Source organism: Typopeltis vanoorti, chromosome 13 (assembly GCF_054136105.1).
Source record: "Typopeltis vanoorti isolate ZY-2024b chromosome 13, IOZ_Tvanoo_1.0, whole genome shotgun sequence".
Classification (NCBI taxonomy): Eukaryota; Metazoa; Arthropoda; class Arachnida; order Uropygi; family Thelyphonidae; genus Typopeltis; species Typopeltis vanoorti.
The window spans coordinates 93,475,870-93,496,687 of NC_143561.1; the positions used below are offsets into that span (position 1 = coordinate 93,475,870).

General features: G+C 35.5%; 1 protein-coding gene across 1 annotated transcript in view; it reads left to right on the forward strand.

Moving 5' to 3' along the window:
* The window catches only part of LOC150100374 (succinyl-CoA:glutarate CoA-transferase), a 152,517-nt gene that overhangs the window by 59,088 nt on the left and 72,611 nt on the right, over window positions 1-20,818 (forward strand). Inside the window, exons 6-7 of the mRNA XM_090402297.1 lie at window positions 9,952-10,072; window positions 15,074-15,309. Of these exons, the coding sequence (XP_090258423.1) occupies window positions 9,952-10,072; window positions 15,074-15,309 (357 nt within the window). The remainder of the gene's footprint in view (window positions 1-9,951; window positions 10,073-15,073; window positions 15,310-20,818) is intronic.

The following is a 20,818-nucleotide window of genomic DNA, read 5'->3' on the forward strand; positions in this document are numbered from 1 at the left end:
AGAATAGCCTAGAGAGCTTCAATTTTGTATCATAAAGCTATTGAGCAAAAGGATATTAAACATCCATTATTCTTTCATAGCCAAATAGTTTTTGAAACTTTTAAGTTTCAAAAAATATTTGGCTATGAAAGAATTCACACACTGACTGGGACTCCACTTATGTAAAATAGACTTTTCAAGTGAAATTGCTAGAGTATTCAGTAGAGTTTCTATCCTTATAAGGTTTCTGCCTGATTTCTGATGAGAAGAGACCATTTGTAATATCTGTCAGATCAAACCTTATTCAAAAGCACTAATAAAAGGCAACCATACTGGAACTCTGCCCAAGGCAACCATGCTCTTGGGCAGAGTTCATATTTTTTAAGTAGTGCAATACCAAGGAAATTCCAATTTCATGGATTATATTCTCATAAGCTCTGGTACAAGTTAGTAATGATGATGCTCTCTGGTTGGAAACAGGTTTGAATCCTAGGATACATAGAACCTTAAGAATTTTTTCAGATGAAGGTGAGTTAGCTGATCTCATATAGAGGTAGCATGAATTTTCTTCCTGCAGAATGGACAAACCAGTTCAGAAGAACATACAATTAACAGACTTAATAAGATGGATTCATACTATAGCCAAAGCCATAGTTACTTTGGCCAATAATTCCAGACAGCCATAACCAGCCAAATTACCTGTAGTATGTTATTTATACTGAGTTGGAAATTATATTATACTTGAAAGAAAATTTTATATATATGTTTATATACACTGCTTGGAAAGAAGTCAACAGACACCATAGTGTGAGGAACAAACAGCTATGTTGCCCACTTTAATGAGAGTAGGACTTCCTTTTGCTGTGATGACTGCAGCAATTCTATGGGACATATTTTCCACAAACATACGATAGTAATCAATGGGAACTTTGGACAATTCTTCCTGTAGGCATGTAATGAGGTCGTGGACTGTTGTGGGGCAATGTCCCTTGACCTAACTTGATGTTCCAGTTAATCCCAAAGATGTTCAATAGGGTTGAGATCAGGGATCTGTGGAGGCCAATCAAGTGTGGTGACATTCATGTCCACAAACCATGCAGTTACCACAGCAGCATTATGATGTGGTGCATTGTCTTGTTGAAAGAGACAATGGTCAGTTCCATAGATATGCCACAAAGAGGAAGTATTGCATTTTCCAGAATGTTCAGATACCTCTCAGAGTTCAATGTTCATGGCACCACAAACAGAGGTCTGAGGCAAAAACAGAACCATACATCACACCGCCACCTCCAAATTTCATAGTTGAAGTTATGCACTCTGGTAAAGAGATGTTCACAGGGCATTCACCATACCTGTCCATCTGCTCGGTAAAGGATGCAGCATGCTTCATCACTCCATAACACAAATTTCCAAGCTTCCACATCCCACTATACGTGCTCTTTGTGCCACTGAAGATGATAAGATGATGCTGCATGTTGGTTTGGGTAATGTGGAGCTTGCATATTGCAGTTCTATCATGGAAACCCTTCTTGTAAACCTCGGTTCTGTATATTTTTGTGCAGATTCATGTTCCATTCGATGCCCAGAACTCTGCAATCAATGTGTCAGCTGACGAATACATATTAACCTTCATAGCACCCTATGGTCATCCTAGTGTTGTGGGTTATCCACTGCAGGTAGTACTTCCAACTCGGTATGGTATCACTGATTGTTGACCTGGGATGGCCCAATTTGTCAACAATTTGCCAAACAGATAAACCTGCAACATGACATCCTATCACAATGCTTCTTTCAAACTCTATTAGCTCCCTTCTCACTTAAGTTAAGGGATATTACATCCCATATTGTTTCTTAGCCGAATAAGAAACTCAAAAGAGTTTCATGCCGAATATAGAAATTATATAAAGTTCGGCGATTCCAAGCGTAAGCAAATACCTGGATAGCAGCAACTGACCCTTAAGGTAGTGCAAGCTGAGGCAACTCATAGCAAAGGTGGAGCAAGATCTGATCACTATTCTTGATATTTACCCATAATGTGAACTTAGCTGGAGTTGTATTACTGTTCTACATTATGAGAGAAGGTCCCTACCCAGACCGGTTTCAACCTTTATTGAGGTCTCATCAGTGAGTAGGTAGACCTAATTAATACCAAGTTTGTAGCGAACAGAACTTACATCCCTTCTATGAGAATTGCCAAGTGGTGTCCTAATAAATTAGTAAATATATCAAGAGCTATATGGGAGGTAATATCCCTTAACTTAAACAAGTTATATGTCGCCGAATTGAAGCCTTTGGCTCTTCATATATTTACTAACTGAATAAAAGTTTGTATAATAAAATATCTTGACAACTATTTGTATGTAGAACAGTTAGCTTCAGATCATGTTGCTAGATTACAGTGAAAGTAGCAACATGATCTTATATTATTATTTTCTTATTTTACCCATGCATAAGGAAGCTAAAGTTTACATGTGAAATATCTTCATAACTGACTTGTATATAGATCACTCAAATTTATATCAAGTTACTCTATATTTACTCAAATATAGAGTAACAAGTTACCATATTTACTCAAATATAACTCTTACTTTTTTTCCCTGAAACTAAAGTTAAAAAATCGTGGTGCAAAATATATGTGGAGATTTTTGGGAACTAAAGTTTTATTGTCTAATCCTCACCTTCTCGTGGTGCCCCCTGTGGGGTATCTACCTGGATACTGAACGAACGAAGATGGGCTGGCAATTTGGGATTTAGCCGACCAAATTGTATTCTTATTGGCTTAAATCAATATACAAAATGATAGTACAACATGACAAAATTTCATGTCGGCTGCAGCGTTGTCTGGTTAAACAAGGCCCCTGTTGTTTTCGCCAGGGAAACCAGGGTGAGCAGCGAAAAGTCAACTACTGGAACAAATCTGAAAGCACGCTCCAACTCAATATCACCAGAGTTAAAGATCGGTACTATCAACATAAGAAGCCTGAATGGCAAAGAAATGGAGCTAGCTGAGGAATTAGATAAGTACCAGATCGACATAATAGAGGTGACTGAAACAAAAAAGAAAAAACTGGTGAGATCTTTCTGAGCAATAAATACGAAATGTTATATTCAGGCAATGTCAACCAAGGAAAAGAAGGAGTAGCCATAGTATTCAACACAAAATATGAGGCTAATCTTCTTGAATGGCAGGCAGTCTCAAGTAGAGTGATGTGGGCAAATATCAGAATGGGGAATTGGACAATGAGACTTATTTGTACCTATGGCCCCACAGTAGATTCTACTGAGGTAGAAGTGGAGGAATTTTTTGATGCTTTAGAGAAAGCAACTGATACAATGAAAAAGGAAAAGTTGGTCCTTGTTGGGGATCTAAATAGTAGAGTAGGAAATGATTGTCAGACATACAAAAATATTTTGGGAAAATTTGAAGAAAAGAGCAAAGCTAATAATAATGGCAAATACCTGTAGGATTTCTGCTTAGGACATGGACTGGTTATTACTAACACCATGTTCCAACATAAAAATGTGCACAAATTCACATGGAGAGAAGAGGCAAGGAACAAGAAAAGTCTCATTGACTATGTTATTGTTAATAGTGATGTTTTCTCCCTGGTGCAGGAAACCAGAGGATGTGAAATTGGAAATGATCACTATTTAGTCTTGAGCAGGATAAAATTGAATTTCATATTGAAAAGAATAACATGTAAGAAAGTTTTAAACAAATAAAAGTTGAACAGCTCTCAGATATGAACTGTAGACTAAAATATACAAAGATTATTGAAGAAAAAATGAAAGAGTTTGAGAACAGGAACCAAACCTTGGAGATTCAGTGGCAAACCTTGAAGAAAACCCTGATTTTTTCAGCCAGAGAGGCATGTGGTGAGGTTGTCTGCAAGGATAGAAAAATCAGAACTCCCTGGTGGACACAGGAAGTTAAAGAGGCAGTGAAGGAAAAGAAGAAAGCATATGAACAGTTCCTGGCAAATAAGTCAGCTTATGCTCTTAGAGAATATAGAGACAAATGTAAGAAAGCTAAACACTGTGTAAAACTAGCTAAACAAAAGTCATGGGAGGACTTTGGCAGGAACATAGAAAAAAATATCAAGAAGGTGGTAAGATATTCTGGAGGTTGTTGAGGAAACTTAGAAATAGAGGAAAGAGTGCTGTCCTTATAAGGACTGGCTTAAAGGGGTGAAGCAAGAATGCTTTTCATATTCCCCGTTATCTGTAGAGGACAGTGTAGGGATAAGGTGTTATTGAGCTATTAAAGCTCTGATCATGGCAGGAGGGAAACAGCAATAGCCGAGCCTCAGTTAGAACTTCATTGGCTACAGCATTGCCATCCGTTACCCTCCAAGAGTATTGGATTGAATGAATCAATCACCGCATCTCACGGTCGATTGTTCCACTTCCCCCGGAAAGAGTGCTGTAAAAGGAGTTAGAGATGATAAAGGTGACATGAAAATGGGAGAAAAAGATATCCTTGAAGTATGGAGTAATTATTTCGAAAAATTGCTAAGTGAAACAAGCAGTGATAGCACAGTGGTAAAAAGCACTCAACAGGCATACAGTCAGGAATACATATCCATACTTGAAGTAGAAAAAGCCATCAAAGGCATGAAATGTGGAAAGGCATCAAAGTATGGAGTTATAAAAGTGTTACAGTGGCTGCACTGCATAGTTCAGAAGGCCTGGACAGAGGGACGAATTCCCGATGATTGGAGTAGAGCTCTAATAGTACCCATATATAAAAAGGGAAATAAAACTAAATCTGAGAATTACAGAGGTATTTCCCTACTGAGTGTTCCTGGCAAGATTTATGCCAGTATACTTGAGAAACGGTGGAGAAGAATTGTGGAAGAAAAGCTTGGTGAAGAACAAGCTGGATTCTGGCCAAATAGAGGCTGTCAGGATCAGATCTTCACTTTACGACAAATAGTTGAGAAAGCATGGGAATATAACAAAAATCTGTATTTAAGTTTTGTCGATCTAGAAAAGGCATATGACAAGGTGCCAAGAGAGAAGCTATTCAATACGCTACAGTTACATGGTGTCAATGGGGCATTATATCAAGCAGTACTTAGTCTTTATTTGAGTTGCAAATCAGCAGTTAGAATTGAAGGAAGTACAGGAAGATGGTTTAATGTTAAATCTGGTGTGAGACAAAGATGTACATTATCCCCTCTGTTATTCATTATCTATATGGATCACATTATGAAGGAGTGTGGTATTAAACATGATATCAGAATTGAAGATGCTAATGTATGTTCTTTGCTTTATACGGACGAAGTTATACTTCTAAATAAATCCGCTACAAGTTTGCAAGCTTCCCTGACTAAATTGAATAACTGTTCTAATAGATTTGGTATGATGGTCAGCATAAAGTCAGTCAGAAAATAGGTAGAATCGTTTAAAATGTCAAATGTGTTGTGAATGGAGAACCTGTGGAACAAGTAAAACATTTCAGCTACTTAGGCACGATTTTTAGTGAAGATGGCAAATTAAATATGGAAATAGACTACAGAATCAACAAAACTGGTATGGTAGGAAGTCAACTGAATAAATTTATATGGAATAAGAGAGAAATTAGTCGGAACACTAAATTAGCTGTATACAAGACCGTGTTCAAACCAGTTTTAACTTATGGATCTGAGAGCTGGGTCAGAAGTAAAATACTTGATCAAAGACTAGAGACCGCAGATATGAGAGTCCTGAGAAAGATTATAGGCGTGAACAGATGGCATCAATGGCAATATCATATTAAAACGAGGATATTAGGGAAGAATTTGACATTGTCAGCATCCAGGAATGCATTAGCAGAGCTAATCTCAGGTGGTATGGTCACTTAAACAGAATGGGCGAGGAAAGATTAGCAAAGCAAGTGTTCTCTGCTATGTTGGCAGGAAAACGACCCAGAGGAAGACCAAGATATAGGTGAATTGATACGGTACAAAGTGCCTTAGACGATAGAAATATAAGATCTGATAATGTTGGAGTCTTGACAAGTAACAGACTGATTTGGAGGAAAATTGTAGATAGGAAGTTAGTAATGATGTAAATTTTCAATGTAGTACTATCATATCCTGTACACCCCTTGAGGGTACACGTCAGGAATTTGTTGAAGTTTTTCAGAAATAAACTAAATTGACGTTTATAATTAAATTCACAGTATTCATTATAATTTATAATTGCTCACATTATTTATAAAATGAATGCATTTAAATTTTAATTATCAACATTATTTGCACGATCATCCACTTGCCTTCATCACGCAATATATTTGAATATTTTATCAACAATGCATTTGTAAATTAATTATTTCTGGCAAAATCATCTTCCAAGCTTTCAAAATCTAGTTACACAACAGTTCTAATGATGGTCTCTTAATCTTAATCCACTCCTGTGCAATCCAAGATCAAGTGGAAGTCAATGCTCTCACTCTCACATTTCTTCTACTAGTTGCTTCCATCTCGATGCATATGATTAGTGTGGTATTAACAAAAGATTGCACGACTCATCGACAAAGGCAAGCTGACGATTATTGAGTTGAAATACTCATTCTCTTCGATCGAATTCCAAAATATCTGATGCCATAACAACATAAAGTTTTAAACTATTTTCATGTTTGAACTATATGCAAAACTTTTTAATTTATTTTTTTGTAAAGTGAAATTAGGGGTGTGAGATATACATGAGGGCGAGCTATATTCGAGTAAATAGGGTATTATAAAATCACCCACTCTGTAAGGTATTTAGGCTTTTAAGCTCATTATTATGGTTTAATGGAATGAGGACAGTACAAGAAATGAATTAAAGACTTAATGATTCCAGTATGTCAGTGTAATTTCTTTTAACCTGATCTCTTCCACTTGTTCTTGGTGTGTGTGTGTTGCTTATATTTTAGTCCCAGTGACAGATATGAAATATTGGCATCATTAAACATTTATTTAATTTCTTGTACTATATTTATTCCATTAAACCATGATATGAATATCAGCTACTCTATACAAGTAACTGTGGAAATTTCATGTGCAGACTGTTGGCAGCATATGTTTGGGTAAACTAAGGATAAAAACAAAATATATTTTATTTATTTATTGTCAAGTATAATCTACTAGCAAATTACCTCTTATGCTTGCACATTAATTATGTCAGTATAACATAAATGCAATGAGCTCTGTTTGGTTATCTTAAACAGCTTGAGAAACTGTATCTTTGAATAGTGGATTTTTCTGCATACCAGAAGTCCCTATAATGACACTCTTCTACAATGTAGAAGCATTCTTGTAGAAAGGCTTATACGCTGGTTAAACATGATAACTAAATACTTAAGGAATTGATAGCTAGAAATATAAATTAAATTAACTTTAATATATACTTTCCGATATTTTGGCAACGTCACGTTACCATCTTCATGGGAACTTAAAATAAAGGCACGTGCATACAAGTACTATATAACAGCAAATGAGAAACGAAGCGAGGAAGCTACCATTTTCCTAAAGTCCTGATGGTGCCCCCTGGCAGGCTATATTAGGTATTCTTGGCCTTTGGGCTGAAGTTCTTCTGATATATGTTTCCCAAATTTGGGGCAGTCTCATACATCCAAATTTGTTAAGGGTTGGCATGTTCCTAAGGGCTGAGGCTGATTCCATGAATAGTCTTTCATATTTGAACTTGCTGCAGTGTATTACTGTGGCTTTCTTCCACCTTATTCTGTGGCGAGTATCCAGAGCATGGTCTGCAAGCCAAGAGTGGCTGTACCAGTGAAATTGAATGTAGTCCTTGTGTTCTGAGATTCTGATATTTGCTGTCCTGCCTGTTTGGCCAAAGCAGGACAATTTACAGCTGCAAGGGACCTGGTATATACCAGGCAGGTCTAGGGGAAAGAGGTTGGTCTTTAGTGGAGCAGGTAAGGGATGCCAATTTTCTATATGTCTGTAACAAGAGGTCAAGTCACGTTTTTTAGGATTTTGTTGATTTTTTCCGAGGTGCCTCGGATGTAGGGAATGGTGATGGATTTAGAGTAATCTTTTTTTTGTGAACAGGGGAGGTGGGTTATGGATAACTGGTTTTAGTATTTTTTTTGGGGGGGGATAGCCATTGGCTGAAACAGTGTTAAGGATGTGATTTAGTTCAGTAGTTAGGGCTTGGTCATTTGAACAGATTAGTTTTGCCCTGTTGAATAGTGTCTTAATAACCATATTGTTGTGTGTGTGTGTGTGTGTGTGTGTGGCGGGGGGGGATTGTTGGTGAATGTATCAGCCTGTATGGGTGGGTTTCATATAAACTGAGAAATCCAAGGTTACATCAGGTTGGCAGGTATCTAGGAAGGGGAGGCTATTGTTTTTCTCTTTTTCCAGGGTGAACTTGATTCTAGGGTGTTGGTTGTTAAGTGTGTTAAGAAGGGGAGGAGTGTATCCGGGCCATGTGGCCAAATAGTGAATGCATCATCAACGTAGCGAAGCCATATGGTAGGTTTTTGTGGGACAGAGTTTAAGGCTTTCTCTTCAAAAGTCTCCATAAAGAAGTTGGCCAAGGGTGGGGGAAAGTGGTGAACCCATGGCTGTCCCCTCTATCTGTTTGTAGAATTTTTCCTGCCAAACAAAATAGCCTGAGTTCATTGTGAACTGAAATAGGGCTGAGATATTGGGAGGAAATTTAGCTTGGATTAGCTCTAAGGTTTCTTTGAGGGGGACATTTGTGAATAAGGAGGAGACGTCAAAACTGACCATTATGTCATTATGTTGGAGTGTAAGGTTTTCTATACTGGCTTTGAAGTGGGCTGAATGTAGAAGCATGTGCCAAAATGGTGCCACTATGTGCTAGGGCATATGAATTTTATCATAATATTAATGTTTGTCATACATTATGTGGAAAACAAAACAACTTAATTTATAATGCATCAAAAAAAAACTAAATTATGGACAAAAAAAAAGATTCCTGAACTGTATTTTTTTTTAATTTTTTTATATGAAGTATTTTCTCAAAATTAATGAGTGCAAACTCATTAATCTGAGTGGAAAAAAAAATCATAGCTATATTTGCACTTAATTACAAAGAATTTTTTTTAAATGTCCCCCCCCCCCCAGGAATTTTTCTTTAATTTGTTTATTCCCTTCATGTTGATTTGCAATAAAGAGGATAATCAATTCATATTAATTATAGTCTTGATTTCTTTACATCACATTTTTGTCACTTTTTCTTTGTTATTAGATTCAGATATGGCTTTGACAAAATCAGTATTTTCACCAGTCAGTTTTTGTAAAACTGGCAGTGAATCATTACCATGTTTATTTCAAAAATTAGAACTACCTTTTTTTTTTCATATAAACTGTCAAGTGCGCAAATTTAGTAGTAATTAATTTGCAAAAATAAACTAAGTTAACAAAACGTTGCCAGCAATAGTTGTCATTTGTGCACTGTGGCAGGGGAAAACTTTCCATTTCTTAGTGCAAACTTAGGTTTTTTGCTGTTACTTCGCTAAATGCAAGAAGATGGAAGTGCTATGTTTTTTTTTTCTGCTGCATTCCTTTGTATTTTAATTTAATTAAAGTAGTATGTCTCCATAATTATTCACAATGACTGCTGATATTGAGTTTGAGTTTAGTTCATTAACCAACTTTTCATTGTTTGTCTTGTTTTCTGGTAAAAACAACATGCTGCCTTGTTTAACTGGACAACACCAAAACCACATTACATTTCATCATGTCGTACCGTGATATTGCTTTTGGTTTAAGCCAATTGAGAATATTGTTTTTCCAGCCTATCCTAAATTCTTCACATTCCTGAAAGGATATGGGGAGATCTCCCTTCAGTTATCTAGCTTTTTTTTTTTTTTTTTGCAGCTTATTCTTCCGTTCCTTCTTTAACCCTTGATTCAGGATATGTTATAACTTATTATTATATAATTATAAAAAACAACAACATAATTTTGATTTAAAATCCTAATTATTAACACTATTCAGTTTTTTTTAGTTAGCAGCAAAGAGCGATATTCTTGTGGAAAATTTTATTCCTGGAAAACTGGATCAAATGGAGCTTGGGTATGAACATTTGAAAGTGATTGCTCCTCAACTTATTTATTGCTCTATTACAGGTAAATCCCAAACATGACAATTGCTCATGTATATAATTTAGTTTCGATTTTATGTAGCGATGCACAAATACTCATTCATTCATAAATTTCATTCCCATTCTTAGGGCTTATAGCATTTTGTTGTGCAGTTCAGCTGACTATTTAACGACATACTTTTATTGAAAAGAAACTGGTTAAGTTTTCAAACCAGAAATATGTTGACATTCACACTTCATTTACAGCATACTTGAAGTGTAAATTCATTTGTAACAGTAGTAGGAAAGCTACTTTTGAAGAGTGACACCGATTTCCTGGCTGATTGTACCTAATTGGCAAGTTTTTGTTGATGAACACAGGACACTTCAGAGCACTGGTTCATTTGGTATTGCATCTGAAACATGATGCTAATCATCAGTAACATAATTTGAACAGTGCAATCCCAGCATCCTAAGTATGCATTGAATATTTGCATGCCTTGCAGTTTCTAAAATGGCTATTTGAAGGACACAAAGGAATGAGTATATACATCTATACCATTTGAAAAGTATATCATTCTGAAGAGGCACTTTATGAGCCACAAGTGAACTTTGGTTGTTGGATGCTCACATATCTTGATATGTACAGGTACTTTATTTGTCATTGGAAAGATGCTTACTTGAGATGATCAGACCACACATGCTCATCGAACATCTCAGGGAAGAAACACGCTTGAAAATGTTTTGCAAAACGAACTGCTGGGCCTTTTGAAGGATGTTACTTTATCAATACTTTATGGGATTAGCACTCAAGAGGCTAATTTCCTTTTGTGCAGTTCTCCCTCATTAATTTAAAGTCATAGTTTCTTTTCGTTGCATGTATCTTAATAATACAATCAGCTCTCATAGCAAATTCATAGACACAAAAGGAATAATTTGTTATAGAATAATTGTGGAAGGTTTGCTGTAATAAATTTCCTTACTTATAGCATTGCTATCATATACTTTAAGCAATGTCTCCTGATATTTTTGAATGAGTTCACAATAGCAAACTCCCAAAAAAAAAAGTCCTCAAAATCCCACAGCAACAATGCTATTTGAAAATAAATTATTACAACAACCTTTCCACTATAATAGATTATTTCTTTGGTTTCTACACCTAGAGTGTGCTCAAATACTTATTACCAAGATTCCACTATCAAAATACTTATGCGAGAGTAATTTTAAACTGACATGTCTATAGACTGGCCTGAAGTGAATTCAACCTGACATGACATTTGGGCTAATGCACATACTGATGGATAGTAAAGTAAATGGGAGTGAAAAATGTTGGCATGCTGTGGATAGTGTGTTTTAATACAGCAGCTACATAATACTTGTTAAACAGAATTAATGATGATGACTGTGATGAAGAGAACGTTCACTATTACACACATACAAAAAAAAGGAAGCTTTCTCTTTGTTAGACATTGATTCATCCACATTTTGATAACTATATATAACTCAGAATTCCTCAGTTTTCAAGTAATGATTACATTATGAATGAAGACTGGACATAGTGAATATGTCATGTAAAGGATATGTGGATTGCACAACATCTCATGTGATGACTGGTGGCTGAGAGAAAGTATGAGAGACAGAATGTAGGTTTCCATGCAAGAAAGGGACAATTTCAGTATGGAGTATAAGGTTCTTTTATTAGGGGAAAGGGAAAATCTAGCCACTTGTGATTTCGAGGAAGGGTGTTAGATCCATCCATCCATCCATCAGTGGCTTTAACAGGCATTTAAGCACCCATAGCATTCCAAGTACCTTGGATTTCTTAACCATAGTACAAGGATAAGGTGGTTACCCCCTATGCCTCCAAGTATTCTTGTCTGTAAATTGCATGTATTCTACTGGCCGGTTTGCCTGTTCTGAGGGACATAAAACCTGAGTTTCCAGTAGGAAAATATTCTACCTCCGTATGAGACCAGCTAATTCATCTTTAGTCGAAACCAGATATAGGTTCCTAAAGTCATGGACAGGACTCGAACCCAGGTCTTTCTGACCAAAGGGCTTAGGTGTAGATGATGATGAAGAAGATAGCGATGGTAGGAGGCTGGAAGGGTGTTAGAAGTGTGAGGAATTCAGGAATCTTTTATGACTGATGGTGAACAGTTGTTAAAATGAGTGGTTGGCCTCACAGGCTGAATTCATTTCAGGCCAGGCTATGTCATGGCTTCCTTCTTTGGTGAATATTCTCTTCATCATAGTCATAATCATTAATTCTGTTTAATAACTACTATGTGGTTGCTGTATTAAAACACACTATCCACAACATGTCAACATCTTTCCTTACCATTTACTGTCTGTTGGTATGTTAGTCATCCCATTATCAACAGATCATATTGATCAAAACACATCACCTTACATTAGGAAATAACAACAGGTAACTTATATAAAGTGATATTAAAATGGAAGATATTATGGATTCAGTCATATTTTATAGTCAAATATAGAAAGAAACTTAAATTCTAAAATTCACCAGAGAGCATATGGGAATTTAATCTTCAGCATCAGAGTTGTTTTTTTTGCACTACTTAGAAGGCACAAATCCAGCCTAGTAGCCTATGTGTTCATCTTTTATTAGTGCTTTAATTAGCTTTCACTGATCTGACATCTGTTTTGAACTATTAGTTCTCATCAAAGACTAGGCAGAAACTCTCAGTACTGTAGCAATCTTATTTCAGGAAGTTAAATTCATCATAAGTTTACCAAATCCTCAAATTTAAGATCTTACCCATGCCAAATTGAAGCCTTTCAGCTCTATATTTCAGTAATTTGATTATGCACCTACTGAGAGTTTGCTTATTCTGATGAGAACCAACAGTTTAAAACAGCTGTCAAGCCAATTAGTCCTAATTAAAGCACTAATAAAAGGCAGTCACATGGGCTCCTGAGCAGAACTTGTGCATTTCAAGTGTGGGTTGTAGTTTTTTTTTAATAGAAAAAATGTGTCATTTGTCTGATAAAGAATGAGGAGACATAAAAGAGGGGGAGACAGTAATATCCCACCTTACAATGCTTCACTTTATGACAATCCACTCATACAGCTGTTTTCAATTATGACCAATGCCTATTTATACAAGGCTGCATTCATTCGTACTGCAGTTTTAGCACCATGATGATCCCATGAATCAACCAATGTGCAGTTTTCATGAACTATTTGTTTACGATATCATTGCTTACTGCATCTCTCTCTCTGTGTTTGTCTTATGATGCGAATTATAAACTGTTATTATTTTATTGTTAATAAAGGCAGATAAAATTCAAAGTAAGGGTGCTGTTGCTTTCATTAAATAGAAGAAGACATGTAAACCTATTACATTAGATGCCAAGATTAAAATGATTAAATTTAGTGATGATGATGTATCAAACTTGACCTTGTGATTCTGTTGTTACAGTTGTTTAAAAACAAAGATAAAGTGAAAAATCTACACTGGTTAATGCTACAGTTATCTGCAAATACAATATCTTATTGTCAAAATGGAAAAATGTTTAATGGTGTAGATTGATAGCCAAACTAGTTGCTATCAGACTAATTTTTGCAAACTAGTTTGCAAAAATTAGTCTAGATTTTTCGTTTGTGTAACCAATGTAAATTACTGCTTTATTGACATCATTTATGCATATATATAACTGCTTAAAATATTATTAAACCATTATGCACATCCACAAGTGGAGAGGCAGTGATTCGCAATACAACAGTGAGCTGGAACCTAACATGTCATATGACCTGGGTGTGAATGTTTTCTATTTCCAGTGTTGAGCTATATTCTAGGATGAATAACATTAATTTTGAAGTTCAGATACAGAACTTTGCCAAACTAAAAATATCATCTATGGGAAGGCTGTTTTGAAAAGATGCCCAAAATAATCCCAGAAATAATTGCCAAGGCAGGTGGAAGAGGACACCCATGCTTTTATCCTGTGTTTGCTGGTAAAATTTGTTCTGACAAGTGAAGTTGCATGATTGGATTATAGAATTGAAAATCCATAACTAGACTATAAGGACAGACTTCTATTGGCCTCAGTGTTTATCAAATTCCTTGCACCTGTGGTTTATCCAACTTTCACCAGTGAGATTTGACTACACAAATTATACAGGAAGTAACCTGAAACAGATTGTGGTGATCTACCAGTTATCACCCAACCAGTCTTGCTAGACTTTACTATCTGTTGTCTATCTAGTAGTGCTATTAGTCTTTTTTTTTTTTTTAATTCTAAAAGTGGGTATTGTGTTAATCCAGATAGACTACACTATGATTAAAACCTATATCCAAAGCATTAGTTACCTTTTCATGAAATAAGAATACTTTAGTAAAATAAGCTCTATCCTTGAATTTGTTTAACTCCAGACAATATATGATTCTGAACAGTTAATTCCTTGGTCAGATCTGTGATGAGTCCTACCTTAGTACATTGCATAATTTTTGTATCTTTCTAATCTTCAACAGTCTCTTTAACTTTAATTCGGAGATAATTATGTAACACAGCATGGGATGGAAGGTACATCAATATGTTGCAAGTATTGGATATGGTGATAGTATCAGAGAATCCAAGAATCCATAACAAAGGTAATCAATCACTTTTTTTTTTTTATCTAACTGGGAGAATGATCATGCAGTCTTGACTTGGGAAGAACTAAGCATGTGGAATTTTCAATTAAGAGGGGTTAATATAGTGGAACTATAAAGCTGACAATTGTGACACTCAACAGCAATAGTACTCTATTGCCTCTGAGTGTGCACAAAGCTGCTGTGGATTAAAAAATTACAAAGGAAGAATGTATGTATGGAAAACAGTCAAGGAATATTTAAGTAAATCAGTATTAAATTGATATAGATAATAACGAAATTAAGAAAAACTGAAAAATCTCCTCTAAATTATCAGTGTGTGTATTATATTTTCTTGATTCGCTTAATATATATTTTCAAATTTGTTTTGAGCCAGTCATGTACAGTTGAAAGGTGAGTTAATTGCTGAGTCTTTATTATTTTTAAAGGATTTGGCTCTACTGGACCTTACAAAGGGAGAGCAGGATATGATGTTATAGCAGCATCTGTTGGAGGACTTGTTCATATCACTGGACCAGAAGATGGTGAGCCTAGCAAAGTTGGAGTTGCCATTACTGATTTGGCTACAGGTTTATATGCTCATGGAGCAATTATGGCAGCTCTTCTGCAACGATCCAAGACAGGTGAGGGACAGAAGATTGATTGTGACCTATTGTCTACACAGGTATGTAGTATGAATTGCAGTAATACTACAAACTGATATATAAAATATAAAGTATATTTAAAATATATAAAATTTATAAATAGAAGCATATGCATTTAATTCTTATTTATGATACTTGTAAAAATTTTATTGCTGTCCTTAATACATTAGCTGCCACATGATGCTGTGCACATAAATCTCATGAAGCAATGGTGCATCATATGTTAACTAGTACAGTCATCAGCCTTCAAGATATTTATAACATTGCAACTTATGACCACTCGTACTTATGATAGCCATCCCAGTAACATGTTTACTGAATAACCACCTCACTCCTGTAACCCATGGACTAGAGTTGGAAGTTTTTTCCCACTTGGTTAGACTATAATAAATTTAGTTTAATCCTTTATCCAAGTGTAAGCAAACAAAGTTTGCACCTGAAGTATCTTCAGGACTGAGGCAACTCGTGGTAAAAGTGGACATGTATAATGCTATGCATTAAGGGAAGGGCCACTACCCAGACCGGTTTCGACCTTGAGGTCTCGTCAGTGGGAGCCAGATCCAGAGGTGGTGATACAAAGGCAGAAGCAATGGAAAAGTGATATTTACCTATACGAGTTGCCAAAAGGTGTCTCACCTTATTATTAAATTACTCTGGATTTAGAGAAAGATGTTGGAAGTTTTTTTCCACATGGTTAGACTATAATAAATTTAGTTTAATCCTTTATCCAAGTGTAAGCAAACAAAGTTTGCACCTGAAGTATCTTCAGGACTGAGGCAACTCGTGGTAAAGGTGGACCAAGCTCTCATCACTCCTTGTCTTAGTATCTCCCATAATGCAAAGCACATCTCCTTGCGGACATGTATAATGCTATGCATTAAGGGAAGGGCCACTACCAAGACCGGTTTCGACTTTTATTGAGGTCTCGTCAGTGGGAGCCAGATCCAGAGGTGGTGATACTAAGGCAGAAGCAATGGAGAAGTCATATTTACCTATACGATTAGGATTAAACTAAATTTATTATAGTCTAACCAAGTGGGAAAAAACTTCCAATATCTTTCTCTAAATCCAGAGTAATTTAATAATAAGGTGAGACACCTTTTGGCAACTCGTATAGGTAAATATGACTTCTCCATTGCTTCTGCCTTAGTATCACCATCTCTGGGTCTGGCTCCCACTGACGAGACCTCAATAAAGGTTGAAACCAGTCTGGGTAGTGGCCCTTCCCTTAATGCATAGTGTTATACATGTCCACAAGGAGATGTGCTTTGCATTATGGGAGATACTAAGACAAGGAGTGATGAGAGCTTGGTCCACCTTTACCACGAGTTGCCTCAGTCCTGAAGATACTTCAGGCGCAAACTTTGTTTGCTTACAATTGGATAAAGGATTAAACTAAATTTAACATGGACTAGAGTGTTATTGCTGCCTTCAAGGCATTTATGCAAGAAATATTTTTTGCTCCAACTATCACTGCTAGTGACATTGAGAAACCCCCTTATTGACTTTTGGAAGGAATATAATCACTTGCATTGTACAAAGAATGCAGATACAGTATGGATGACAGCAAAATGTATGGATGGTGTTTGGAATAAGCTGTTGATACATATCCATATATCACAGGATTTGATAAAGCCTTACAAGAGATTGGTGACAAGATAGCACTGCTTAGTTAAAGAGTTGGAAGTTGACAATGAAGTAGTGGAAGTTGTGGAAGAAGAGCTCTGAAATGAAGATCTATGAGCTGGAAGCACAGGAAGTTGCAAAAGAAGAAAGAGAAGAAAAAAATTGGCAGAGATACCTCTGTGAACAAGGTAATTTGCTTGTTTGAGGAAATGCATCCCAACATGGAGAGATTTAGAAAAGTAGTCAAAATTGATGCAAGCCAGATTGCTAATTATAGAAAATTTATGCATAATAAAAGCAAAACATGTGGACTGAGCTGGATGTAATGTACATATTTTTAAAGAAGCCCACTTCTGCTGTCATCTTATCTCCTGAAGATGAGCCTAAACCTTCCCCAAGTTATGCATATGGTGAACTGTCATCAAAATGCTTTAATGGGAATTTAAAGACTTCGTTTTTAGTGACCCTCCCTCCTGTCTTCTCTGATGAATCATCCAATTAATAAAGTAGAAGTTTTTGAAGAATTTACTCTTGCTACATGTGTTTCAAGCTGATTATTTTACTGTTAAGTGCAGAGAAGAACTGTATACTCATGTTTCATTATTTATTATGAAATAATGTACACAATAATTTTATATTATAATTTGTAAATTGTATTATTTGACTATAAGAGTATAACAGAACAAACATGCACATTTTAGCATGCAGGCATGTTGATTGTTAAGATATCCTTATGGTTCATAGTAATTTCCAACTTAGTTGAAAAAGCAGAACCACATCGTAATTCTAGGACTGACTATATTTGATTCATTTGTGTATGCTTGAACAGTCTTATGGACAGCAGTGATTGTGTAGTCTAGTATAAAAATTGACCTAATTCCTCAGATTTTTTTTTCTTTTTTTAAATATATTTGAGTATCATAGCATATAAACAGATTTAATTTAAAATATGAATGAGAAATTTATACAAAAAAAAAAACAATGGTGACGCATGTTATAAAATCTTAATAAGTTTCATTTGATAAGTGGCATTATCTATTATAATAAAAAAAAGATATATCCATCCATATATATAATATTTTATATAATATGTAATGTATATAAAAATCTTTATCAAGTGCCACATGCAAAAATCTTAAATATTTTAAACAAATGTATATTTTTACAATAATCTCATATAAAACACAATGTACCTCAAGGGCTCACTTTAGTGAGTACGGGAGTGGCGAACCCGAGGTACCTGATGCTGGACCATACCTTATTTCATGTAATATACATCTGTTAAAATTATCTATAGGATGGTCCCTACTCTTATTTCTTTCTTTCCTTTTCTTCTTTCTTGTTCCTTCCCCCCAATGCTATTAGAGTACTCTATGGCAAGGGGTGAATCTTTCTATGTTTCTACTCTTTTCATTTCTTCATGCATAGAAGGCAATGGAAACCACTATGCTTCTACTTTTCCCTAGTTTGGATGAGCAGCAAGGATCAAAATAACGAGTGATGCACAGTTCAGGATGGGACTCCTGGGTCCAGAACTGTGCAGTTGGCTACCAGGGAGGTCACTTGTTCCAGTATGGATATTGACCAGATTGCATGTCAGTCATATGAATCATCTTTACTAAAGCCTGTGGGAGGTGGAGAAGAGGAAAATGGAATAAATTCATATGGAAAAGGGGCTAAAAGTAATTTTCACGTTGGATCTTGGAATGCGAATACCTTACTTCAAGCTGGAAGATTGGAGATTGTAAAGATGGAGATGCTAAAATTGAAAATAGATGTTCTGGGAATGGCTGAGGTGAGAGGGAAAGAAAAAGGAGATTTTAGAACAGAGGATGGAATGAGAATAATTTACTCAGGAGGGGAAGAGCAACATCAAGTAGGTGTTGGTATAATATTGAATAAACAAGTGGCAGGATGTGTGGAAGGCTACTGGCAAATCTCAAACAGAGTTTTGGTGGTAAAGATAAAAGCAAAACCAAGAAATATTCTACTTATTCAGATATATTTACCTACTTGTGATTATGAGAATGAGAAGGTAGAGAGAATTTATGGCGATATAGAACAGGGTTTGAAATGTAAAGAAACAAAAGATATAATTATAATACAGGGGCGATATGAATGCAAAAATTGGAAGAGGAAGGTATTGTTGGGCTATATGGATTGGGAGTGAGAAATGAAAGAGGAGATATGCTGTTGGATTTCTGTAGAAAACATGATTTAGCAATTATGAATACTTGGTTTAAGAAACATCCAAGAAGATCGTATATGTGGAAATCCCCAGGGGAGGATATAAATAGTAGAAGAAATCAGATAGATTATGTTTTGATAAACAAAAGATATAGAAACATTATAAGAGATGTGACAACATATCCAGGAGCAGACTGTGATGCAGATCATATATTGTTGTCAACTAAGATGAGGATTAATCTGAAAAAGGTAACTGCAGGGAAACCGAACAAATGGAACATGGAGCGGCTGAAGATACCAAGTATGGCGAATGAATCCACAAAGAAATAGAGGAAGAAATGAATGAGAGAAATTTACAAGAAAGTGACAATGTAAGTGAAAAATGAAAGATTCTGAGGGAAAGCATAATTACTGCTACAGAATTACATTTAGCCAAAAAAGAAGAGGAAAGAGAGAAAAGAAAGAACCCATGGATGACGACAATATTTTGAGGAAAATAACACAAAGAAGAAAGTTAGTTAATAGTAAAACATAGGAGAAAAAAAAGCAGTATTGAGTAGGGAGATACAAAGAGAGATAAGAAGGAAAAAGGAAGAGTGGTTAGATGAAATAAGTAAAGATACAACAACAACAAAGGCAGAAAGAAATGACATAAAAGGTGTTTATAAAAACATTAATATGATGACAGGAAGGAGAAAGATGCAAAGGACTGGAGCAGTCAAGAATGAAAGAGGTGAAATTCTGATAAAAAAAGAGAACATATTACAGAGTTAGGAAGAATATGTAAGTAAACTTTATGAAGACAGAGAAAGAGGAGAAAATCAAATGAAAGAGCATAGTGGGTAGAGGCTGTACATCATGAGGGAGGAATTGAATCTAGCAATTCAAAAGATGAAAGAAGGAAAATCCCCTGGAATAGATGGTATACAGATAGAACTTATAAGGAATATAGGTGAAAAAGGTATGGAAATGTTATGGCAAATTATTAACAGAATTTATGAGGGACAAGAATTACCAGAGAATAATTTTTTTTTAGAAGATCAATTTTTATCCCCATTCCAAAAAAGACAGGAGTTTTAGACTGTAACAATTTTAGAGAGAATTAAGAATAAAATCGAAAAAGAAATGAATGAGGAACAGTTTGGATTCCGAACCAACAGAGGAACTAGAGAGGCTATAACTTATCTAAGAATTATTGGGGAGAAAACACTAAACCATGGTGGAAAGTTGTTTTTGGGATTTCTAGATTTTGAAAAGGTATTTGATACAGTGAAACATAAAAGGCTTTTTGACATTCTAGAAAATATTGATATTGACTCTTATGACTTGGACATTTTAAAGAGATTATATTGGTCACAAACTGCGTCAATATGTGTAAATGGATGCTTAGAGAGGCACTTGAGGATGTAGAAGAAGGAATAAAAATAAATGGAAGAATCATTAATAACTTAAGATATGCAGATGATGTAGTGGTGATGGCAGAAAGTGAAAATGGATTACAACAAATTGTTCAAAGAATTGAAAATTCTTGTAAAGAGTACGGACTAAGGATTAACACAAAGAAGACCAAGATAATGATAATGAGCAGAAAAATAGGAGATAATGTAAAGATAAGATGTGGAGGAAAGATTTTAGAAGACGTGGATAGATTTCAATATTTAGGTAGCTGGATCTCAGAGTTGGACATTAGAAATAGAATAGACAAAGCTAAATCAG